This window comes from Mustela lutreola, chromosome 8, assembly GCF_030435805.1.
Source record: "Mustela lutreola isolate mMusLut2 chromosome 8, mMusLut2.pri, whole genome shotgun sequence".
Taxonomy (NCBI): Eukaryota; Metazoa; Chordata; class Mammalia; order Carnivora; family Mustelidae; genus Mustela; species Mustela lutreola.
Window position 1 is genome coordinate 110,055,834 of NC_081297.1, and position 26,408 is coordinate 110,082,241.

The 26,408-nt window shown below is 40.1% G+C and overlaps 1 protein-coding gene across 1 annotated transcript in view; it reads right to left on the reverse strand.

The window, feature by feature from the left end:
- The window catches only part of E2F7 (E2F transcription factor 7), a 39,689-nt gene that overhangs the window by 10,093 nt on the left and 3,188 nt on the right, over nucleotides 1-26,408 (reverse strand). The window contains exons 3-9 of the mRNA XM_059186397.1: nucleotides 21,012-21,287; nucleotides 17,748-17,916; nucleotides 13,047-13,337; nucleotides 11,297-11,455; nucleotides 9,672-9,806; nucleotides 854-1,039; nucleotides 302-374 (exon numbers count right to left, since the gene is read on the reverse strand). Of these exons, the coding sequence (XP_059042380.1) occupies nucleotides 302-374; nucleotides 854-1,039; nucleotides 9,672-9,806; nucleotides 11,297-11,455; nucleotides 13,047-13,337; nucleotides 17,748-17,916; nucleotides 21,012-21,287 (1,289 nt within the window). The remainder of the gene's footprint in view (nucleotides 1-301; nucleotides 375-853; nucleotides 1,040-9,671; nucleotides 9,807-11,296; nucleotides 11,456-13,046; nucleotides 13,338-17,747; nucleotides 17,917-21,011; nucleotides 21,288-26,408) is intronic.

Below are 26,408 nucleotides of genomic sequence, written 5' to 3' on the forward strand. Positions count from 1 at the left end.
GACTGCTAAAATTTACATTCTGATAGGTGGCATTTCAATGGAGTCAAAGTTAACACCAGAAAATAGAATACACTCAGGGCACCTGGGTGGCTCAGTCGGTTAAGCGTCTGCCTTCGACTTAGGTCATGATCTTGGGATCCTGGGATCGAGCCCACATTGGGCTCCCTGCTCAGTGGGGACTCTGCTTCTTCCTCTGCTCCTCCCCTTGTTCATGCTCTCTTTGTCTCTCTCTCACTCTCAAATAAATAAAATCTTAAAAAAACAAAAAAGAATACACTTAGAGTTTTTGAAGACTACTCACTGTGAACTGTCTTCTATTTTCTGTCGGTAAACAGCTGCCAGACTTCCAATTTCTAAGGAGTAGCCACCTGACCCTGAAAAGAAAAATAAAACTCTAACAAAATATGGCAGGGGATTTATGCACACCAATTATATACAGCTGGATTCATTATTCACTGCTCAGGGATTATAAGATTATCTGAAATCCATTCCGATTTTGATTTAAAGAGAGAAATTTCCAGATGCTAGCTGTTAATGGGGAATTTAGGTCTTATCAATAATTAGAAAGAAAAAAATGCAAGTGTTGCTTTGTAAATCTGATGAATGTCTGACATGCATCAAACAGACCAACCCTGGCAAACCAGCTAATCTTCACTGGTGGACTAGAATGAATTTCAGGCATGGGGCCATGTTCACTTCCTGTGAAGCAAGCAACTCTTTTACCCCCAACCATCATTTCACTTCAGGTAAGTGGAAGAAACAGGCAGGGCCTAGAGTCAGCTTATTTTAAAATGCCTGGGTAGAGTGACTGTTACAGGACAACTGATTCCACAGAATATGGAAAGGCAGATACCTTGTTCCTCTTTATAAGGGCTGCTGGGCTCCGAGTTCACTTTCCTCTGGATCCTCTCAGAAGCCTGAACTGTGCTGAAAGAACCATGTCGAGCCAGCCTCTGTTTTGCACAGACTTGAATCTGGCCATATGTTTCTCTTTTCAATTCTGGTAAGACAGATGCAGAAACATCCACTAGTTCTTCATCTAAATAAATGAGAGAATTGGTAGTGTTGTTATATAGCTGTAATTCTGGATAATTTTAGTCTTTTAAAGATATAGCTTTGAGAGCCTGTAATTGTAATGGAGCTTCTCTATAAATTAAAAACTAAGACAGTCAAAGGAATTTTATGAGCCTTGTCTCAAACCCCAATTTCTTTTGATGTACTAATTTTTTAAGAGTTAGTAAAAGACTATAAAGTGAAACTGAATCCACATATATTCTAAAATTATCTAAACTGCAACAAAAATAGAGCAAGATGTTCTCCAACCCAAATTAGAACGGACCTAACATTTCAGATGCTTTCTCTGGGCAGAGATATCAAAGGAAAACCCAACCATGCTCAGCCCAACACACAGATTAAGAGATTTTAACACTAATTGAGATCAGCCTCTTAGGCCACAGCTCTACCACAATAAGAATCTCTACTTTCTATTATGTTGCTTTATTATGTCTTTCTTATGCAGTAGTAAGCTTAGTTACTAAGTGACCAAGGGAATAAGGTCAGCAAAACCGTCATGGTTGAAATGCTGCAGAACAGTAAGAATAGAAGCGTTAAGAGGTCCATTTTATGCTTAAGGGAGCCTGTGTAAAATCAGGACAGAATTTTCTAGGTAGAACCAGGCCTATTTTCTACAGAGAAATAGTTTCGGGTGCTCAGTCATTCCTACCCTGTTCATTTGTGTGATTTTTCTAAGTTCAAAGCATGCACATTTTAATTATAAGACTAATTTAATAAGTGGAAGTCTCAGCTAGACTTACATTTTCTAAAACACACAAAAATTTTTTAAAAATCACTTATACAGTTTTTCTCATAACAAAACCCTCCAAAATGCTCTTTCTAGAAAATAAAAAATTACAAAATCAAAAAGAAAATGGGTCAAGATGGTAACAGGGAATACATTTACCCTCCTGCCTTAAACACAGTATCAGACAAAACAAAACAATGGCTCTCAAGACACTGGACAGTAGGAAAAAACAGGCAGTGATCCTCAGAGACAGGAATCAAATAAGGTGAAACCAATATTGCCCTCACTTGCTGCCCAGAGAATATTTCCTGGTTGGAGTATAGGGAAGGGAACCTGGACAGAGATTGGAAATCTCCCCAACTTGAGGTTGGAGCTGGAAGCCAAGGCAAGCCAGGGCAGCTAGAGTTTGCAGGGCAAAACTCCAGGGAGGAGAGCCATACCAAAAGAATGCTGAAGATCTGCAGAAGGTTCCCCCCTCCCCTGCCCCACTTAAGTGTTTAGTGGAGTACTCATGCATATGAGACTACCCAAGGTCAGGAAAGGAACCACTTAAAAGGAGAAGAAGGAATAGTGTTTGCAGCTCATCCAGGACTGGGAATAGTGCCTATTGCCAATAGCCAGCATGGAAAAATCTCCTAATTCATGGATTACTGGTTAGAATACCCTAAAAAGGGTATTATTGCCTCAATAGTGAGGGTAATGCACTGAAAATGAACTTCTAATGATCCTGTCTACCAAAGCTTAAAAACAAGACCTGAAAGGTTCACTGTTTCCAAGCAACTTCACTGCATTGCAGAACAAAGCTGAAGAACATTTTTAGAAATACTGGAATATCTAGCACTCAACAGTATGTAAATCTCACTGTCTCGTTTACAATTATTATCAGGTACACAAAAAAGCAGGGAAATATAACCCACTATGAGGACATAAATCAAGGAAATGGATTCAAAAGTGACACAATGATAGAATTAGTGGACAGGCACATTAAAACAGGTATTATGATTGTATTCCATGAATTTAGGAAACCAGAAGAAAGATTAGGCATATTAAGTAAAGACACTGAAAAATATAAAGACTCAAGTTAAACTTTGAGTGGTTAAAAACCATAATGCTAGAGAAGAAAATACAGGGGATTAATGGCAGATTAGACACTGTAAGAAAAAAGTAGTGAACTTGAAGACGTAGCAATAGGAACCATCCAAAATGAAGCACAGAAAAGAGAATGAAAGAAACAAAACATTGGAAAACTGTGGGATAATTTCACACAGTCAAATATAAGCATAACTGGAGTCTCCAAAAAACAGAAGGGAAAGAAAAAAATAATCGAAAAAATAAGGGCTGAAAATTTGTCAGTGGATAAACACTTCCAACCCATAGATCCAAGGCCAACAAATCCTAGTATAAGAGACATGAAGAAAGGAACCTCAAAGCACACATACCAAATTGTTTAAAACCAGTCAGAAAGAAAATCTTAAAAGTAACCAGAGAAAAAGATGCATTACATATGGAAAAGGAAGATGATGATAGATTTCTAACCAGAAATAATCTAAATCAGAAGACAGTGGAGTGACTTCTTTAAAGTACTGAAAGAAAAAACCTTCATCCTAGAATCCTTTACCCACTGAATATATCTTTCAAAAACAAAGAAGGGTGCACACTTCCAGTTACATGATAAGTACTAGGGATATAATGTCCAGCATGATGGCTATAGCTAATACTACTGTCTGTTACATTTGAAGTTGTAAAGAGAGTAAATCCTAAGAACTTTCATCAAAAGGATGAGAATAAGGAAATTTTTTTTTCTCTTTTCATTGTATTAAATATGAGATAATAGGTACTACCTAAACTTATTGCAGTAATCAATTCACAATATATGTCAAATCATTACACTGTACATTAAACTTACATGTGATATCAACAAGCATATCTCAATAAAGTTGGAAAAAAGGCAAAATAAAGATGCTTTTAGACACAGAAGAGCTGGAAGAAAGAATTCATCACTGACAGATCTGCACTATAAAAAATGTTAAAGTCCATTAAGGCAAGAAAAACGATACCAGATGGAAAGAAATCTACATCTACAAAAAGGAATGACAAGTACCAGAAATGGTGACTACTTGGGTAGATACCAATTTTTTCCCCTTATTAAATCACTTTAGAAAACAATAGACTATTTAAAACAAAAGTGATAACAATGCATTGTGGAGTTTTTTTATTGTTTTTTTTTTTTTTAAGATTTTATTTATTTATTTGATAGACAGAGATCACAAGTAGGCAGAGAGGCAGGCAGAGAGAGAGAGGAGAAAGCAGGCTCTCCGCGGAGCAGACAGCCCGATGCGGGGCTTGATTCCAGGACCCTGGGATCATGACCTGAGCCGAAGGCAGAGGCTTTAACCGACTGAGCCACCCAGGCGCCCCATTGTGGAGTTTTTAACATACAGAGAAGTAAAATATTTGGCAACAACAGTACAAAAGTCAGGCAGGGAGAAATGAAAGTATGCTATTGTAAGGATCTTATACAGTATAAACAGTATAATATCATTTGAAGGTGGCCTGTGGTAAGTTAAAGGTGAATACTATAAACCCTAAGGCAGCCATTATTATAACACAACAGACTTATAGCTAATAAGCCCATAAAGCTAATAAATCAATAAAGCCAGTAAAATGGAAGCATAAAAAAATAATAAATCCCAAGGAAGGGAGAAAAAGAGTAAAAATGAACAATGAGCAGATTGGACAAACTGAAAAGAAATAGCAAGATAGACTAAAATCAAACATCAATAATCACATAAAATGTAAATGGTCTAAAGAAGTCAACTGAAAAGCAGAAATTGTCAGATTAGATTAAAAAACTCTTGTCTGTAGGCTACCTACCAGAAACTCACTTTAAATATAGATACCAAAGGTTAAAAAGGAAAGAATGAACAATATACACTATGATAACTAATCAAAAGAAAGCTAAAGTGACTATATTACCATTAGATAAGGTAGATTTCAGAGCAAAGAATAACATCGGGTACAAAAAGACATAGTGATCAATCTTAAATGTTTAAGCTCCTAATGACAATTTCAAATACACAAAGCAAAACTCGAGAGAGCTGGAATTAAATCAGACATTTCAACATTCCTCTATCAGTGATTGATAAGACAAAGTTAGTGAGGATATAGAAGAATTAGACAACACAATCAACCATTTGATTGATTGATTTGATTGATAAGTTGTCATTTATAGAAGATTCCACCTAACAAAACAGAAGATACATTCTTTTAAGTACATGTGGAGAGATCATATCTGTACCATAAAACAAACCTCAATGAATTTGGAAGGATTCAAATTATATAAAGCATATTTTCTGTTCACATGGAATGAAGTTAGAATCTATAAGAAAAAATTCTGAAAAATTCCAGAAATTTGGAAATGAGCACACACATCTAAATAACTTGTAAATCAAAGAAAAAAAGGGGAATTTAAAAAAAATTATTTATTTGACAGAGGGAGAGAGAGATCACAAGTAGGCAGAGCAGCAGGCAGTGAGAGGGGGAAGCAGGTTCCCTGCTAGCAGAGAGCCTGATGCGGGCCTCGATCCAAGGACCCTGAGATCATGACCTGAGCTGAGAGCAGAGGCTTAACCAACCCATTGAGCCACCCAGGTGCCCCAAAAAGGAAAATATTTTACACTGAAAGACAAAACACATCAAAATTTGTGGAATAGAGATAAAGCCGTACTTACAGCAAAATCTATAGCACTAAAAACGAAAAAAAAATTATCTTGAATAAACTCCATTTCTACCTTAACAAACTAGAAAAAGAGTAAATTGAACACAAAGTAGAAGAAAAGATTACTAGAGATAACCTCAATAGTCCTATCGCTAAAGAAATTGAACCTTTTGTTAAAAACCTTCTTATGTAGAAAACTGCTCACCCACATGGCTTCACTGGTGAATTCTACCATAGGAAGGCATGTATGTGAATATTCATTTAGCTTTATTTCTAACAGCCCCAAACTGGAAATAATCCACATGTCCACTGACAAGTAAATGAATAAAGAATGATATATCCATACAATGGAATACTCAGCATATAAAGGAATAAAATTATTGATACATGCTACAATATTATTAGTTTGAAAATATGCCAAGTGAAAGAATTTCAATAAAAAGAGTATACAAACAACAGTCAGTTCTTGTTATTCATGGCAGTTATGTTCTATGAAGTTACCATGAACAATGAATTAGCAAATACTGAACCATTGCTCTTAGAATAATAAAGGGTTAGGTTGCTGCCAGCCTCTGGTCACATTTTTATCAACTGATAAACACATAAACCTGTTGTATATGTGTTTATTGTGCCTTATTTAACATATATAGTTGATCCACTAGCACTGAACTCTTAGCCAACAGCACTAGAACACACGCCTGAATGGGGCTCCTCTAAGATATGTATTTCCTGTGTAAGACACATCACTCCTTCTTGCACTCGAAATTGTTAGCACTTTAGTAGGACGCTTGGGAACTATTTTAACAGCAAAATCCCGAACACAGAGCACAAAAATGTGAAAACATGGCACTAAAAAGACCACGAAAAGGTCACTCGTTTAGGGTAGGAGAGCCATGTGGAAATGAGTATGAGAAACAAGAGAACAGAGTGTTTCCTTGTTTGACCTCAGCTGGGAGCACGGGTATGCTCTCAGCCAAAATTTTTTGCCACTTTGCAGGTCTGTGAATGACTTGAGAAAATACTGTGAGTACTGATTCTGGAATTATCACGTAATTTTAACATATAAATTTGCAAATATGCACTTTAAATGATGAGCATAACTCTATATGAGCCCCTTATAAAATTTTTTAGAAAATATGTACAAACCTAGAATGAAAGAGAGCAATCAGTGGTTGCCCTGGGGTTGGGGTTGGCGGGGGTGAGGGGCAAGGAGGGAGGAATTACAAAGGGGCAGGAAACTCTGGAGGGTGATGGGTTCATTATCTCGACTGTGGTGACTATTTCACAGGGGCCCACACAACACAAAACTTACCAAATTGTAATTTTAATGATGTGCCATTTATTCTGTGTCATAAGATCTCAAAAAAGCTGCGAAAGGATGAAAAGTCCATGTGGTAGGAAGGAGAAGAGGAAAAGAGATATTTATTAAGTTTATCTGAGTGGGAATCACTACTCAAGGAGTGAAGGAGAGTGAATTAAGAACATCAAAGGTAACTTTTTTGAAGTTCGGATTTGATGGCTGGGTTGATGATGACAGTTGTATTGTCAGTAACGAAACCAGATATACAGAAAAAAGATCAGTTTTCTGTCAGGTAGAGAAAGCGAGTTCATGTTGGGGTTCCTGACCAGGTCCCAAGTCTTCTTCTCCTTCTGAGAGCAGAGCTGTTCCAGCTGTTATCCTTTTGGTTACACAAATCCCTTAATTTCCTGACTCCTCAACCCCAGCTCGGTTCCCTGGCTACCTAGTTTCTTCAATGACACTACCACTTTTGAGTCCCTCTTCTGCTTTAATTTATCTAAAGATCCTTCGTCACTTCTGCCTGCTACATTTAGGACAAAGTTCTGGGTTTATTTTGAAGATTTCCAAAATGTGGTTCCAACCAATCACATTTTATGTTTCATTATTCCCTATCCCCAGCCCTCCACTTAAATCAGGGCGATTGTTCTCTAAACACACACCAAATTTGTTTTTAGGTGTCTGTTCCTTGAATTGAAAAGCTCTCTTTCCCTCCAAAACCCAACAGTCTTGTCCATTAAAACGTAACTTATATCCTCCCTGAGTTCCCAAAGAGCCAGGACGACCATGTGTACTGCTTAATTGTTCTCTAATTTTCAAATGTATGCTAATTATACCTTCAGTAGAAGCTCATAATCAACAAGAGTAAGTAAAAGCACTGATCTGGGTCTAACAGGTAATCATGGATGAATAAAGACCAAGTCTGCTTTTAACTCATTAGGAATCTACCTCTTCAGAAAACAGTTCCTTAAATGTCAATTCCTTAAATTTTTCCCCCTAAAATTCCTTATAATTCCTTAAAATGTTAAGCATAGTGCTACCATATGAGCCATCACTTCCACCCCTAGATATGCCGATGAGAGATGCATAAGATGTCCATATCAAAACTTCTACATCAGTGTTCAAAGCAGCATCATTCACAATAGCCAAAAAGTGGAAAAAATCGAAATGTCCATCAACTGCTGAATGAGGAAATGTGGCATGTCCATACAACAGTGTGGTATTCCACAATGGAAAGCAAGGAGGTAAGGACACACATTCTAATGTTGAAGGACCTTAACAATACTGTTCAGTAAAAGAAGTTGGTCACAAATGACTATATGTTGTATGATTCATTTATAGGCAATCTCTAAAATAGGTAAATCTATAGAGATGGAAATATATTAATTATTTTCCTGGTGCTGGAAGGGAGAGGTTGGGAAGAAGTGGAAAGTGCTAATGTGCACAAGGTTTCTGTTGGGGACTGTGACTTTGTTTTCCAAGTAATTGCGGTGATGATTGCACAACTCTGCACTAAATTTAAATTGATGAATTATATGAATCATATCTTAGGCAAAATTAGATGTTATACAGTTGTTAAAAATTCAAAAAAAGAAAAAACCAAACAAACAAAACAGACCTAGTCTGGTTTCAAATTTGTAGAGCTGCGGTGGAGGGGCGGTTGGGGGGGGCGGGTAGCGGCGGCGGCGGCGAGGACAACGATGGCAAGACTGTACCAACCTCCCTGAGTACAACAGGACAATATTAAATCACAATAGCTCCGGAGAGACAGTCTTTGCTCTGGGTGACCAGGGAAAACTGGAGGAGTTGACATTTGAGCCAGATCTTGAAAGATGAGTAGAATGGTTGCATGTCGAAAAGAAGAGGGCTTCACAGGTGAAAGAAATAGAAGCCAAAGCCAGAGGAGTGGAAAACGGCAAAGGTGTAGAATTCATGCAGGCGGGGATGGTGTCATACACGTCTTTAAACCTCTCGTGGCATTTAGTATAGTAGCTGAGCACGGTCCGCATGCAGTAAGTACTTGCTGGGTTGAATTAGTTATACTTGATTTTAAGTGGTTTCATCTAGCTCCTAAGTGAATAATGTATTCTAAGCGAAGTAGAGAGCTATATCTTTTATAAGCCTGGGTTAAGTGGCAGGAATTTATGCCTCGAATACCAAAATTGGAAGGGTAATTTAAAAATAACTTTAATGGCTTTTTTTTTTCCAGGCAGCATTGCTGTATGTTAAGTAGCTGGTACAGTAGGATCTAGTCCCCAGTTGCTCAGATATTACCCATCAAATAAGGAGAAGATAATACCCTTTCCGCTCTAGTTTAGTATAATTATGACATTTGTAACCTGTTAAACAAATTACCAAAGATGTGTTCATTACATCCATGCCATATTTAGAAGCCATCTTTACCACATACTCGTTTCGTGATAGTTACTGATACAATTTTTACATTCCCTGGAGTTTCAAAGAAAAATAATGCTTTATTCTGCTGGTGCAGAAACCACCAGAGTTCATAAGAAGGGTTATTTTTAATCCTTAAGCCCAAACTTCCAGGAGCTTTGGAATAAAATTAAAAAAAAAAAAAAAAAAAAAAAAAAAAGCTAATGAGCTATAATTTAATAGTTACAGAAACTCCCACATCAAAAGCTCTCAGGACTTCCCTTCCAGCAGGATGTGGGCTGTGGCACACACCACTTACAGACAAAGGTTCGCTATTTCGAGGGATACCACTAGACTAATTTTGAATGTGACGTGGGTTATGGAAATGAAGATCAATCTCACTGGGTAGAAGATGCATGAGTTGGAACAGGAATTGGGGACTGCAAATAAAAGAGATGCCTCGAAAAACCACCCGACCTTACCACTGGAACTGAAGTCCACAGGCCCGATCCATTTGAAGGCTGGTTTACGGCCTCGCTCTTCTGTCACGTGCACTTTCTTTATTAGAGCCAAGCTGGTCAGAACATTGGCTATATCATAGAGGCGTCGTACCTTTGCTTAAAGATATAAAACACAATTACAGTCACGCCATCTGTGACACCACTATATTTTAGTTGATGTGACAAGTCACTTTCCTCAGCCACCATATAAACCTCCAGCAGAAAGCAGCGGGGTGCAGCAGAGGCCGACAGCTCTGTCGTGCAGTCACCTGGGATTTATGTATCTGGTGTGTCCGAAGACACATTCTAAGGGAAGGTCAGTGTGTCTTTCCTCTTCCACAACTTCACAGCCCTTGTATGAGGCACCTGGTGACAGGCAGGGAGCGCTGAGATGGCAAAAACACCAAGGGAGGGACAGGGGCTGTAATTAAAGGCTTAGCGAATGTAATTCTGCTATGTGGCATGTCAAAAGCTTGCTCTGAGTTTCTCCCAGCAGGAGGTGGTGGCACCAGCTCGAGCAGGCCTCGAGCAGGCAGCTGGCCTGTGAAAATGACAGGGATGTCCCAGAGCTTCCTGTGAGGCTGCACTCCGGGGCACACAAGAGGGTTTGGGGGTCATGGTGATGAGGTTCAGCTGTGCCAATGATAGGTAGCTCCTCACCTGAATCCTAGTGTCTGGCTCCCTAGTGGGGGAGGAGTGGGATGGGCATTCCCTGAGTCTTAGGAAGTCTGGGAAGAGACATTTGAAAATGCAGGTACTAGAAGAGAAATTCAGCAGGGGTGGTAAGGCATTCGACAGGCAGGGCAATGCCCACAAAGTAATTTCTATTCAAGAAATTGATTTATAGGTAGGAAACCCACATGACCTTGGGCTAAGATCAAGCAAAGGAGCTGTGATTATGGTTCAGAAACATCAAACGTTCACCCCAGATGTAACCTTCTTCCCAATCCTGATAGAGCTGAATTTTATCTACTCATTTCTCCCACAGGTTGGCTATAATTCCACTGGAAACAGACAATGCAGAGAAAGCTGAGCTCCTGGCTTCCCAGGGCTTGAAAGGGCTACTGGTAGCCGAGGGTATTTGGCTCCAACCGAGGCTTGACAGGAAAAGAAGATGCCCTGGGTGTGAAACTCAGAAACTCTCTCCTTGCCCAGTAGCTCTGTCCCACCACCCCTACCCTACCCTGGTCATTCCTCTGGTTCTTACCTGCAGACAACTTTCATGTCCACCCATCAGAAGAGAAGGCAGGGGGTGAGGAAAAAAGGGGAAAGAAAACTCAGACATTCCGTCTTGGATGCAGCGATACTAAAGAGAAATGCAAAGTATCTTACACCCTCCCTGACCTGCATTTGTGGGATGGCATTCTGCTTCCACCATCCCCTCTGACTGCTGAGGAAAAGGCATCTGACAGAACTTTAATGGGAATTCTGGTATTTACTAACTTACCTCTCACAGCACCTTTCAAGAACCTTTATGAGTGCAGGAAAGACTGCACTTCTTAAGAAAAAAAAATTTTTTTTTTTCCAATCTCAGAGGCAGAAAATATCAACACATGAACTCCCACCCTTTTTGCACTGATAAGTCAATTTAGGTGAAGATAACTTACTTTTAAATTTACTATGGTCCGGGGTATCCTGGCTTTCTTCTATCAGTATTTTGGCAGCGACGTCGAGAGTGACAATCTTGGTTTTGGACACGAGGAACAGCATGACAAACTTCTGGCTCATAATTCTCAGAGACTTGTCTTTTCTACTGTTTGCAGATGCTACAAAGGGAATGAAACAAAAGCATCAAAACATATAATTTACCACATGAAAGACGGTACTTGGGGTTTGCCAGAACTGCGAACTCTAATAGCAGATGCAAAGATCACTCTGGTAACAGGCAGAAGCTTACTGGACACACATCACAAAGAGATGGCTGGTAAAGAAATGAGATGGACATCTTTTTCTTTCCTTTTTAAGTAATTTCTATGTCCAGTGTGAGGCTCCAACTCATGACTCTGAGATCAAGAGTTGTAAGCTCTACCTATAGGCAGCCTGGTGCCCGAAGAAGTGAGATAGATTTTCAAAGATTTTTTATTTATTTATGAGAGTGAGAGATCACAATTAGGCAGAGAGGCAGGCGGTGGGGCGGGGAGGGGGGGGGAGGTAGGCTCCCTGCTGAGCAGAGAGCCCGATGTGGTGTTTGATCTCAGGACCCCAGGATCATGACCTGAGCCAAAGGCAGAGGCTTAACCCACTGAGCCACGCAGGCGCCCTGAGATGGGTTTTCTAATGGCCTGTGCAACTCCTCTCCAGTAGGCATAAACTCTGAAATGCATAATTGAAACCACTCATCATGCTTTATACTCCCACTTCATAGAATATACAATCCATGAGGTAGTTTTCCTGAAGCAACTTTTTGAAAAGATTAATGGGGAAGGAAAATAGGAGAGGGTAGACTTCAGGGACTATTTTCAGAACATCAGCTCTTCCCTTAAGGGCGAGAACACTTGTTTTTATTTCTCTGTGCCTACAATAATTTGACTGTCTGAAACACAGTAGGCGCTCAGCCCTGCCATTGCTTTTCAGAAGGAAGGAAAAAAATAAGCTAGACATGAATACGAAACACTGATCAGACGTGTGCTGCTGTCGAAGGCAGGCGACCCATCCCTGACAGATGGCTGTCTCCTCTGGTTATTAGGATAAGAACTGGCTCAGGGGGTGGTGCTAAAACGCACGAGGCAGTAAATCTAATGAAAACGAGGCCCACGTTTCCATTCCTGTTGTATTTGCAAGTGAAACGTGATTGCCACTTGTACTTTATCGTCTTAGCAATGGGGTACAGGGTGAGAATGATGGAGATCAATGGTGACAATAGGGAGAGGAGACATAGGAGCTGACGGGGAAGAATAATGGAGACATACATTTAAAAAATGCTGCATCATATGACAGGAGAGATTATCTATCTTTCTTATCAGCATGTTCTCCAAACGGGGTTCTTTTCTAAGTAATCTACTCTAAGCAAAAAAATTGAATTCTCTGAAAAGATGGCTTCTTTCAGAGCAAAATTTCCTTAAAGGCTCACAAACGGACTTCAGCATGGGGCTGTCATTCTGAAATGGAGCACTGTCCGTGATCTTTGGTCCAAACATACCCAATACCAAACAAACTGCCACTAGACAGGCTTGAAGTGAGGCTGAGGGGGACGCCCAGTCAGGGAGCCATCTGTCTCCCTTTCTTCAGTAGATCAAATCAGAGGGCATCTCCCTCCAGGGCTGTCAGTCTGGCACTCCCCACCTTAGCAGTGAGTTTCTACGGGAAGAGACCATCCCTCCCTCTCGGCCGTTACTCGTGTGGTTCCAGTGCACTCACAAGAAGGGTAGTCGGGTTCTGAGAAATCCAGTAGCTGTTGATCTTGAGAATCTGGACAGCCGTCTTTTTTACGTTCTCCTAGTTTATAATCCATCAGCTCTAGCTCCTTCTGTTGGAGATGAGCCATCTGTTCTTCATATTTCTGCTCCTCTCCCAGTCTCTGGAGGCTCCTCAGGGTTTTTGGCAGGCTCTGCCGGCCATGCCAGCCATATTGATTCTTGGCCACCCGGCTGACCAGATGCAGTGATTCCAGCACATTTACAATGTCATAGATACGTCTCCTTTCAACGCCTGTTTGCGAAATAGAAGCTGACGGTCATGCAGGCAAACATTTTCGAGTAAAAATTCCTTGAGGGCCTGGACTGCGTCTGTAAACTAATTTACACGGTGCCCGGTATAATAGCCAGCCAGTGCAGATGCTCTAAAAATTCAACCTCTTAGGATACAAGCAACAGGAATTATTTTTCTTTCTTATTCTTGGAATCCAATGCTTAGCAAGTGCTAGGATAAAACATCTACCCAGACATGGACGATAGTTCCATCTCTATTACATGAACAGTAGTATGTTGTTTCTTTGGACTTGTTAGGTAAGACATGCCACCATTTCAGCATGTTTAAACAGGTGGGACTGAGCACCGCATGTACTAAAGTGTCTGATGGATGCCTGATGAACACTGTTGACTTGGACTTGTATTCCTAATTATGCAGACTATATAATAAACTGTGTCCAATGCATGATACATCATTTGGGCAATTCTAGCCTTTCCTGAAGTTTGAACGATGTGAAATAATAATCTTGCTAACTCTCTTAATGGCCCGGTTATGAAAACAGATGGCAAATATTTTGTTTCCTATTTCGCATTGGCAACTCAGGAGTCAAGAGCTTGGGCACCCTTCTCAAGTTGCTGGAGGAAGCTACAGCCACGGCTGAATAACATACAAGTTTCCTTTTGTTCATCTTGGCCACTGATACCTGTCCCTCCATTCCCATTCAGGGGCATTTGGGCCCAACAGCCCAGCAGTAAAGTACAGAGACTCTTCATGTACAGTTCAGGCTGACCATGAAGTTCATGGTCACTTTCCCAACACTCACAGGAGCGGTCTATCACATTTACCAAAATATGTACTGCAGTTAAGCCTGGGGACTTTGAGGTCAGACTGCCTGGATTAGAAGCAACCCTGCTCTATCCCTTAGTAGTTGTGTGATCCTTGGAAGTCACTTCATCTTTCTGTGCCTTAATATTTATCTCATAAGGTGATGAGGATTAAATGTGGCCATAAAGGTACAGGGTCTACAACAGAGTGTCAATTTTATCTACTGTTTGTATACTATTTTGTAAATACTTCCCGCACAGCATCGGAAATATCCCAAATCCCTGCTAGCCTGAGAGGTCACAGTAGAAACAGATTTTAAAACCTCCTCTGCCTCAGCCTGTTGTGCAACAGGCCCTTAGGCTTTTGAAACCCACTGGATCCTTTGTTCTTCTCTAAGTCCCCATAACTAAAGCCTCTAGGCAGCTCCCAGAAAACTGTCCAGCTACAAAGATGCCCTCTTTCTGCTCACTTGCCAGAAGGTGTTCTATAACCAGAGCAGACTCAGTGAACATAGCTTCTGGCCCTTCTAAGATTTAATAGAAAAAACTGACCAAATTATGATGAAAACTTCAGAGGTGAAGTGAAGTTCTTTCCTATGCATCAAGACACATTTCACAGTCAACCAGAACATTTCAGCTCCTGACCCCGAAAGGTTCTTTCTTCACCCTCAGAAGCTCAGGCTTCAGTGCCAGATGCCTGCTGGAAGGTGCTGGCAGGGGCCGTGAGCGGCCCCTTGTCCAGATCTGCCTGGTTTTCTATTCCAGTCTGTTTTCATATATTAACACATCTTGTTTAGAGTGTAACATTCTATAAACCTTCCCATTAGAAATGTCATGTGAATGCAACTGAGACACCTCAGGGCCAGCCATATGCTGGGCTGTTTTGTTATTTTGTATTTTAGATACAAACTGTTCCCTCTCCATCTAGTGGATAGGCATCCTAAAAAGGGGAAAATAAAGGAAGATTCTGACCACTTGGAGGGTGAGATGAATGTTTAAGATGTACAATGGGTGTTTAATAGGTGGTGCTGATAAAAGTCACACTGGCAGCTGCCTGCCTAGATAATCATCTTTTCAATCTGGACTGTTTAACTGCTTACAGGCTGGGGCACTAAAAAGTTCCATTTCACAGGTCTCAAGATCTTCAGGTTACTCTGGGGCTTGCTCTGTCGGGAAGGTTTTTCCTGGCACCCAGCCTTCCTTTTCTTTTGGATCAACACAATCCTATTAATCCTGGTCATGGCATTAGTTACGCCTCCCCAAGGATTTAACGGTCACTACCATGCTTCCCTGAGTCCTCAAGGGAGATAATCGAGAACATCTCTCAGCCCAATAAATTCATTTCTAAGGCTGTGCTATTATCCATTTACTAAAGTCACTCCTGGTTCTTTAACTTCTTTTTTTTTTAAAGATTTTATTAATGAATGTATTTATTTGAGAGAGAGCATGCTCAAGTGGGGAGTGGGGGGCAGAGGGAGAGAATCCCAGGAAGACTCCCTGCCGAGTGTAGAGTTCATCAATTGTCTACCCACTTTCCCAACACTCAAAAGAGCTATCTATCACATTTACCAAAAATACATACAGCAGTTAAACCCGGGGGGCTTTGAGGTCAGCCTGGCTGGATTAGAAGTAACCCTGGGTTTTAGTCCCACCACCCCGAGATTATGACCTGAGCCAAAAATGAGTTGGATGCTTACTTGACTGAGCCACCTAGGCACCTCTAGTTCTTTTTCTTACCTGTAATATCCATGTCAAATCTACACGGGACCACAGTCTGGGAAATAATGCGGCTGAAATGCTCTGAACATTCTTGGTTAACATATGTTCTTAGAGCTTGTGACCTGGGTTAGAGCAGGGAGTTTAGACTCAACCCCAAGATATGGTTACCACTGAAATAGCTTTAAAGAAGGGACCCCGTTTTTGGACATCACAGGAAGAGAGATGGCAAGGTCATTTGGCAAGTCTGGGTGATCGTGAGGCATTAAGAAGCTGTTTGTAAAAATCTCTGAAATTCTGCTCTGACCAGCCATAACACGGGCATCTGTGACTCACATGAGAGCAGGAGTCCCGTTTCCTGTCTGATCCCTCTCACCCCCAGATCTGTAACAAAGCCTTCCAACATCCAATCTCTTGTTTTCCCACTGATATCAGTTCAAGGTCCCTGATAGAAGTTGGTACAGGGTGGAAGCTGGCCTCATGAATCCCAGTGAGAAGGACACTGTGTGCTATTGTTTTACTCTCACCCTCTGTAAGACTAGTTTCTAGGACCCTGTACCTCGAATGGGTGTATCCTAAGCCTCTATCCAACTGGGTCACCTTCCCCTTCTTGTTTCATTGGCACCGATGCGAAATAATGTGTTCTACTTCTGGGCTCCCCAACCAAGACACCATGCTTCTCATCCTAGAGGTTGAGAGGACAATTTGAGGAGGGCAGGGCTATCTAATAAGAGTGGAGTAGAAATTATTCCACATAAGAGTAGCATTATCCATGCTAGGCCCTAAGTTAAGCATGTTGTTGATATTATCCCCAACTTTGCTAAGTTTCTGCAAGGCGCTGTGATCCTTGTGTTATAGACAGGAAAAGGTTAATTAACCTTTTTTAAAACTCTCATGGCCTGTAAATTAGAGAACTGGGCTTCAAATCCAACCCCATCTGACCCAAAGCTCAACCCATGGTCTTTCTATCATAACCTATTGCTTTCTCATTATCTCAGTATCTGGTAACTAAAATGATTTTAGCCATCAGTTTGAATAATTCAGATTGACAATCATCTACTAGGACACACTTCTCGGGGCTATGAGAAGAAAGAGAATTAAAAAAAACCCAAATTAAAAATATAATCTATCATACAGCCTGTTTAGTTGATTTTTAATTTTTTTCTGTATGTACAACCTCCTTGTTTTTTAAGGGGACACCCTCTACCACTGTGATTTCTGCTTATTAAAGATGTCAACAATGTTTACTCTGAGACCCATGTCCACTAGGGGTCTCTATCCTGAGACGGCTGTCTGCGTTATCTACAGCCCATACACCACTGCACATTACACACACCCAAGCCATGTGAACACATGCACTCCTCTTTGTTATGAGGTTTAGCTGTTTGAGTTATGTCCAGATGTGCTTTTCCTCGTTTTTCAGGAATATGCTGTGAATATGCTAGTATATGGCTTCAAACACAATCGTCTTGCTCTCAAATCCTGTTTGATAACAGAAATAACACCAGGTCTGAACTCTTAGAAGCATTATTAAAAATAAAGACCAAGGCATTTTTAAGTGTTTTTTGACTGTCTGAAATAATTTGAAATTAAAAATGAGATATTAATTTTTAGTGTGAGTCTTTTTATATAAATATTTTATAAGGTTAAAAAAACTTTTTTTTGTTTGTTTGTTTTGTTTGACCCTCAGGGCCAGAAGACTCCCTGGAATCCTAGGTATAAGGATGAGAAATTTGATGACAGAAGGCAGCTCGACTTGCTCCTCCATCCTTACTGTTCGGAGCCCACCCTTTGCTTAATGAGAAGCTATCCGAAGACTTCAGCCTGCCCAAGGAAACTGGTTTCCCACTGTGACTACAGATAGGACTGCAGGTAATCTGACGATACATACCAAGACTGACAGCAACTTCATCTAGGGAGATGGTTGTTTTCTCGGTTGACAAGGGATAACTTGGATAGCGAGCTAGAAACTTCTGGCACAGGAGTCCCAGACTTTTCTGTTTTCTGCTTGGCCTTTGCTTTTCAAATTCATCCACAGCACTGTCCCCAACCACATCAAGCTACAAAGGGCAGACAAAAGGGAGGGGAGAGATGTCATACTTAACATCCTAATAGAGAAATTGCATGAAAAATGCAAGAAAAATGTATAGAAAAATGAGAGTTATTAGCAAAGTGAGGGGGACATCTCAGTACGTATCATGCTAGATTTTCGTTAAAATACATTTCCTAATCCAATTTTCTTGATGTTTTACTGATTGTTTTCTTTGGGCTGAATTTTTTCTCCTTTGAAACTTGAAGGTGAGTCTTTTGGTTAAAAATTTAAAAAGTGAAAAATGAAGTTGTTTATCACTTGTTACACCCTTGCTACTAATGTGCTCATTAGATTAGCATCACCAGGAGCTTGGAGAGTCTTAGGCCGTATCCCAGACCTGATGTATCCGAATCTAGATCTTGGGTGATTCCTCCTAACATAAAAGTCTGAGATCCACTGGCCTGCATTGTGTCACCAGTGTTTTACTTTTAACAACTGACCAAGGGTAAATGGAACTGAACAAGGGCAGCTAAGTCTTACTCCTTTTTATTCTTTTTTATGGCAAGTACCCTGAGTAGTATCCTTGTCTCATCAACCCACATTTGAAAAAGGCTCAATTCAAGCCTGAGAAAGTAAAAGGCTTTTCAGTGAACAGATTCAAGGAGAAAAGTGATATGATTTTCTCAAAGCTTTCAGAAAAAGCATTTGCTAAATTTAATACTCATTCACGATTTTCAAAAATGCCTTAAAAACTAAAAATGGAGAACTTCTTTAATAAAAAGTGTATCCATAAAAAAATCCAATGGCAAACACATGTCTTAATGGGAAAATCTTGAAAGCATTTCCTTAAAATCTGAAAAATGATAAGGATGCCCATTATCACTGCTCTTCTTCAACACCATATTGAAGATCCTAGCCAGTGCACGAGGACAAGAAAAAGCAAGTGAGGCAAGGGATTAGAGAAGAATAAGCAAAACTTTCATTCTACAGAAGACACGATTGTTTATATACAACTCATAAGTATCTCAGACAAATTATTAAAAATAATGAGTGAATTTAGCAATGTAGCTGTAAAGGCAAAACAATGTATCTCAAAAATCACTTGTATTGCCATACAGTAGTAACAACAATGAAATGAAAAGACATTATTTACAATAACAATATGAGTGATGTTTTTAGGAACAAATCTAGCAAAAATCTATTTGCATAAAATATTGAAACTTAGATCTTTGAGAAATGCACTTAAAACTTAGAGAAGTATACTATCTTCATAGATAGGAGGGTGCATTACCGTAAACAGATTTATTCTTCTCAAATCAATCTACATGTAATGCAATTCCAACTAAAATCCAATCTGAAGTATATAAGGAAAAACAAAAGGTGAAGAATAGCCCATATATTCTGAAGCAAAATAAGTTGAGTCTTGCTTTCCCTGATACCAATGCTTATTACAATATGTTATTGGTGTAGGGATGCATAGATTGGCCAATGGAATAAAAGATAGCCAAGAAACAGATGACAGAGATAGCACTCCCAACTTGGGAGAACAAGAAGGACTGAGTAAATAGTTCAGGGACAATTGATTACAACAAGTAACATGTTAAAAGATATACACCAAAGTGAAAAGTAACACATTAAACTGATAGAGGTTTATTTTCAAGAATATACAATAAACTCTTATATATCAGCATGGAGAAAAAGAACCCAACTAAAATCAGCAAATTATGTGAATAGACACTTCACAGAAGAAAAAAACATTGTGGCCAATAAACATGTGGAAAGAGACAGCCTTATTGGTAACCAAGGAAAAGCAAATGAATACTACAAAAATACACAACTGTATACCCATTAGGTTGGCAGAAATTAATACATTTGACAGTGTCAAATGTCAGAGAGAATGTGGATCAATAAATGCTCATTCATACTTGGGAAAGCAATTACTTTGCAAATATTTGCATATCCAATGACTTAATAATTTCACTACTAGTATGTATAATTTCACTATCTAGTATGTATAATTTCACATACATACTAGATGTATACCCTAGAATGGTAGTCCTCAAACTTTTGGGTCTTAGAGTCCCTTTACATTCTTAAAAATTACTGAGGAATATCTTCTTTAAATGTATTCTTTATTACCTTTTGATAGAATATTTGGTCATATAAAATATACTTTTATATATATATATGCTCACATACACACACACACACACACACACACACACACACACACACACACACATTTACATACTTATTATGTACATAATATCTTTAGCACCCAAAACCAGATTCAGGACATCTTTTTCTCTTTTCCTGTCCCAATTTCTTCATTTTGGTAATATTTATAGCATGAAAAATCCCCCAAAGGAGAAATAACTGACTTTTCTTAGCAAATCTGAGAAGTTTAATGGGAGATTGAAAATTATTGACCACTGATTTTTTTTTTTAAATATAGAGATGCTGTTTATTCAATAGCTCTGGTTCCCTAGAGGACAGATAACTTAAAGATGATTTAACTTTAGAGTCCCAAACCAAAGAACTGAACATATATAAAAACAATGAATTTTCCCAGGTCTGAAATATACTATTGCCTTCAAAATAGGAGCAAAATTATAATTTGTGGCAACATAAAAAAAAGTCCAAGCTTCCGTATTAAATCAAAATTATAGTTTTGTTTAAATAATTGTTATTTTTAAAAAAATTATTTAAAAATTATTTTTAAAATAATAATTGTCAGTTTTAAAATGTGTAGTAGGAGTACTCAAGGGAGTAGCATATAGACGAGAAAAAAGCATTCATTGTGAAAAAAATGAGACAAAGTAAGAATTCCATTTTAGCTATAAATAAGATATTAAGTTTTGATATATTTTGATATCTATAAAAAACAGGGATTTGTAGATGAAAGATACTGCCTACCTAAAGGTATTTTACCATTACAGGTATTTGACATGCCATTAAATCCCCCCAATAGCAAGAATATACAAATAAACAACAAAAAAAGAAAGCATGTAGTTTAATACTGCTTTTGGCTCAATAGTAACTGAAGGATTGAGAATTCTATGACTTAAATAATCAAGTAAAAATGTTAAAAATCTATAAAGCCGGAAGATATAGCCTGTTTACCTGCAAAGAGTCTGTAAAGGCACCATCCTTGTTTTCAATAGGTCTGAATAGTCCCTTTTTCTTCTCCCGGTCTCTTATGTCAGGGCTGGCGGCACTAATGAGCACCTTCAGGTTAGCCGTGGGCGTCCATGGTTCTGCCTGCTGTCGGTCAACAAGCTTAACTGGAGTAATGGGGTTTCTTTCTGGAGTGAAGATTTTTTGCTTTGATAAATCAATTGGTTCATTTTTTATTGGAGTCTTCGGGGCCATCCTTGAACGATCAACAAATATATTTTCCTATTTAAAAAAAAGAGACCTTTTAGCGAGAAACAGAAAGGGCAGGTATAAGCTAAGAGCCTTTTGTTCCTATGACTCACCAAGACATGAAGATACAAAGAGACCCCATGTTTAGGGCTGAAAAATATCAGGCTAGGACTAATGAAAATAGACAGAAGGACTTGTGGAATCCAAGAGGGGCTCAGCGAGAAAATGATCATCATCTACTGCTTTTTAAAAGAATTTTATTTTATTTAAGATTTATTTATTTTAGAACAGGGAGAAGGGCAAAGGAAGTGGGGAAAGAGTCTCAAGCAGACTCCCTGCAAAGCATGTAGCCTGATGTGGGGATCAATCCCAAGACCCCGAGATCATGACCTGAGCCAAAATCAAGAGCCAAATGCTTAACTGACTGAGCCACCCCAAGTGCCCATCATTGACCACTTCTAAACATACTTCTCAGGCATCTCTGAGAACAAAGTCATGAGTTTATCTGTCACTGGTAGATGCTTGTAACAGTTGAGGATGATAAGGGCAACTGTGGGTTGAGTACATAGTGCTTCTCTGTTTATAAGTTTGCACGAACTAGTGCAGTACAATTATGCTTTTGTCATTCAATGTTCACCGGTGCTAATACAGCAATTAGTAGTAGGACCAATGGAAAAGTAGCTAACAAAATGCCACATGTCAAACCAACCTGGAGGGCTGTAATTCCCCTAGAGCAGTGCTTTTCTATCCATGGTGAAGGCAGGGTTTTTTATTTCCAAACTCCCACATACTGATGCGTGGTTTTTACTTCATAGGACTCACATGCCACTCCCACGACCTGTGACTCTCCGTTTGAGTTTGTCACTCAAACAACCTACAGCCTGCTCAACGGGAAGAGACCCTTAATCATAGGCTTAGATGCCACAGGGGGCAAGATCAGATTGCTACAGAGCTTTCTAAGCATTTGACTCAAGTTCTGTTCTTTTTTTTTGCAATTTTTTAAATTAACATATAATGTATTATTTGCCCCAGGGGTACAGGTCTGTAAATCATCAGTCTTCCACAATTCACAGCACTTACCATAGCACATACCCTCCCAATGTCCATCACCCAGCCACCCTATCCTTCCCTCCTCTCCCCTCCAGCAACCCTGTTTGTTTCCTGAGATTAAGAGTCTCTTATGGTTTGTCTCCCTCCCAATCCCAACTTGTTTCATTTTTCCTTCCCTTCCCCTCACAATCCCCTTGCCCTGCCTCTCAAATTCCTCATGTCAGAGAGATCATATGATAATTATTCAAGTTCTGTTCCTAGTTTTTTGCAGTTCAGTAATAGTTTATGGACTAGCCATGTGCCCCCAGACCACACTTTGAATAGACTTAGATAATTATAAGAAAAGATCAATGATGGATCCAATATGTTCCTTAGTCAACTATGAAGGACTGGCTATATGAAAGCCACATTTACCAAGCAATGAAAACAAGTTTCTTTCGCCTACAATAAGTATTTGTCTTTTGAAAACAGAAAAATTCTACTCGGTCTATACCAGATTTCACCTCCAGGCAATAATATCTCACATAATGATGAAGGCAGATGTGTTAAACATTCGTCATTCCTTTTCCTATACACATGTCACTCTGCAGCTACTGCATGCTTACGTTTTGGCTGGGGAGTGGTTTAAAAAAGATGCTTTCCTATAAATGAGCAGCATATGAAGAGAGGCAAAAAAGAGTGGAAGCAACTGGAGTTTGTGTTAGCAGGGCCAACTCTGGTTCCTTGGATCAGCAGAAGCTGCCAGCCGGCCATGGTGAGGCTCTGCCCTCGTGTCACTGGAAGGAAGGCAGGTGGGGATGAGGGCGATGATTTCCCACCACAGCAGCGGTAAGCAGCCCGCCCGGAAACTTCATCTATCCACATCTCTTAACACATCCCTACTCGTGTGCAGTTCTGATGAAGTCTTCTACAAGGGAACTCCAAAGGGAAAGTATTAAATGTTTCCTATGGGCCACACCCCTTTTTATGTACTTTACATCGATTGCCTCCTCATCCAATCCTGTGACCTAGGTGCTATTATTTTCTACATCCAATCCTGTGACCCAGATGAAGAAACTGAGACACAGAGAGGTAAAATAACTTGCCTGAGGTCACATACGACCTTCATTCAGTATAGAAGTCGTTGGTAGGCAAGAAAGAGCTGATAGCAGAAGTTTCTGAACTCCTGCATCTAGAAATGAGCAAACCGGGGGTGCAAACTGGGGGTAAGTTACCTTTACCATAGCTCCCACAAAAGGTACCCAACAGGCCCCGGATCCTCACTGACACCTATGGAGAGGCAGTATGGGGAAGGAGCTCTGCAGGCAGGCTCTTGGGATAGCTTACCTGCCTCTGCTACTTAGCAGCAGTGTGAGCACGGGTAAGCTGCTTGTCTTCACTGAATTTTAATTCTCTTCACTGAACATGAAGTTCATAAAAATACCAACCTCAAGGGTTATTAGAGTAGTTCCTGGCATATACTGAGCTCTCAATAAAATGTAGCTGTTACCTGTTCCCCTCTGCCCCATTCTTTATTCCTGTTCATTCTGGCACTCAGAGCTAATACAATATATAGCATGTCATATTGCTATTTAACTTCTCACGTGCATATCCTGACTCATTAATGAGACTGCACTTCTGGAGGTCAGGGAGCAAGTTCCATGTGTCTCATTCCTCACAATTTTTGGCAAAACGCCTTGCCCCTTACAGATGCTGAAAGAACACTATGCCTCGTTTATCTAGTTTTCCAAAAAGTATCCCTGTGGTAAAGGGTGTGGCCCAGACTCACTTAAGTGGCCAGAGATCCACCCTCCTTCTGTACTGCCTCTAGGGTACTTATTCTTGTAGGAATTATGAGCTCCTACTTTTTCCCTACGGAGGAACAATTTAGATGCATTATTTCCTCTAACACTTTGATATACTTTCACTACAGTTTAAGAAAAACTTAAAGCAGGAAGGGAGTTAGGTTACCTGCTAGGTTATGATTATAGCATACATCTACATCCAAAGGAAAAAAATGCCACGTGTATTTGCATTCTGAGATCTCAGATGGGCAGAAAAAGTCAACTGTATCCTAACCGGACCCTGCTTGGTCTGTCTAGCCTGCAATCCTCACACCGTGTTAAGCGGAAAGGGAGTTAGAATCTGGAGGTGTAGCTTTTGTCTCAGTTCTGTATCTTTTTGATTCCGGAACAAAATGCTTGTTCCATCTGGGCCCAAGATACCTTATCAATAAAATGAGGGGTTCCAACTATAGTAACTACCTCCAAGCCTTTTCCAGCAAGGCTTCCCAGCTGTGTGGTGGCCACAGGGAGGCACTGAGATCTCTTCAGGAACGAATGACTCAGGATGGCTCTGAGGGGTCATCCTAGAACTTCTAGTTGGGTTAAGTCTAGACCTCCCCTGAGACTGTGTTACAGATCTGCTTCTCCCTCTGTCCAGTTCGGCAGCCTTCCCCTTTCACCCACATGCCTGGACCCCCAGAATCCCCCTACATACCTCCTGTGCACTGACTCTATGTCAGATCTGCCTACCAGGAAATCTAAGCTGCGATGTGCAGGAAGTCACCTCCCTGGCTAGAGAGGGCCTGGGAAGTGTGACCATGAAACAGGCTCTCCAGTTCTCATATGCAAATGGAGACCACACAGCCTGGCTTACTTGCCATAGAAGTGCTGGGAAGGTGGGATCCGAGAAGTAACTTGTGAGTGCTTTACAGATGTGTGTGGTCATGAATTATACCAGATTTTGACTTTGCCGTACTCTGCCAGAGAGAGGCTTTGTAGTTAGAAGATCTTGGTTTGAGTCCTGCTTGTGTCTCAGATACAGCTTTGATTGTGTCCCTCAAATAACATATACGATGATCAGCCTTGTCCAGGCCCTTGGCAATATTTTGCCAGCAGCTTTTCCAGTTCCATCTCATGCCTACTCCACATTTTACCCAAATAGTACACTTGTTTTTCTTCAAACCTGCCCTATACCATGACTTTGTCTTTAATGCTCTCAGTGAAACTTCGCCCACAGAAACCCTATCTATGCTTTAGGACTCACTGTAAAGATGACACCTTAGGAAGTGTCTCCTTCTAGCTACCGACCAATAACTCTTTCCCTTCAGAGCGCACTTTCTAGAATAATCCACACCAAGGGTTTCCCCTGCTCATCTCCCAGGGGTTCCTCAAACCACCAGGCTCTTCTGATCTGTCACCTAGGTCACCTTTCACTGATCTTTCACCTTCTGATCTTTCACCTAGGTCACCTTTCACTGGCCAGTTCAATAGTAAAACACCTCACATGATCTCACTGCCATGGTTGAGACTGTTGACTGTTCTTTGCTCTACAAAACACACAGCCCTTCTAAAATAGCACACTTTCTCTCTTGGTTCTTTCTATTTCTTGGACTATTTCTTCTCAGTCTCCTTCCTTGGTTCCTCTTTTTCCACTCTTAAAATCTCTGCCCTCCAGTCTTCTCTGTTCGCTCTGGGAGAGTTCACCCACTCTCATGTCCATGGCTTTAAAACCAACCTGTATGCTGACAGTTCCCAAGTTTGTATCTGGCTAGGACTTTTCATGAATTCCACAATCAGACAACCAGTGCCTCCTGCACATATTTATCTACCTGTAATCACACAGGAACAAATATAGATATATTCCAAATTGAACTTAACCTTTTTTCTTAATTACTCCAAAAAGTTATGAATGACCTTCAAGGAAAACCTGTGCCCACTAAGTCTGGGTATTGTCTCCAAACATACCTGCTCATTTCTACTCCTTACCAGTTCCCTTCATCTATACTTGCTTAAGTTAGCATTCCTTTCTTCCAGCCCTTGTGAGGCATTATCTCTTTCACCAAGCACCCCAATAGCTTAATCCTTACTGCTCACCCCTGTGTGCCAAACCATTGGTTTCCTTTTGTCTTCCCCAAAAGAGCTGTGAACAACTTAAGAGGAGACTCTGATTTATTTCTCATAACTGGCCTCAGTAAACTTGGGTAATGAAATTGAAAGCTCTTATTTATATGTTTACAAAAATTTCTCCATAAGTAGCAAGAAAATGCATGCACAGTACAGTACTTACAGTTGTTGACCAATGTGCAGAAAGTCAAAAGAGAAATCCTCTAAATGCCAGCTG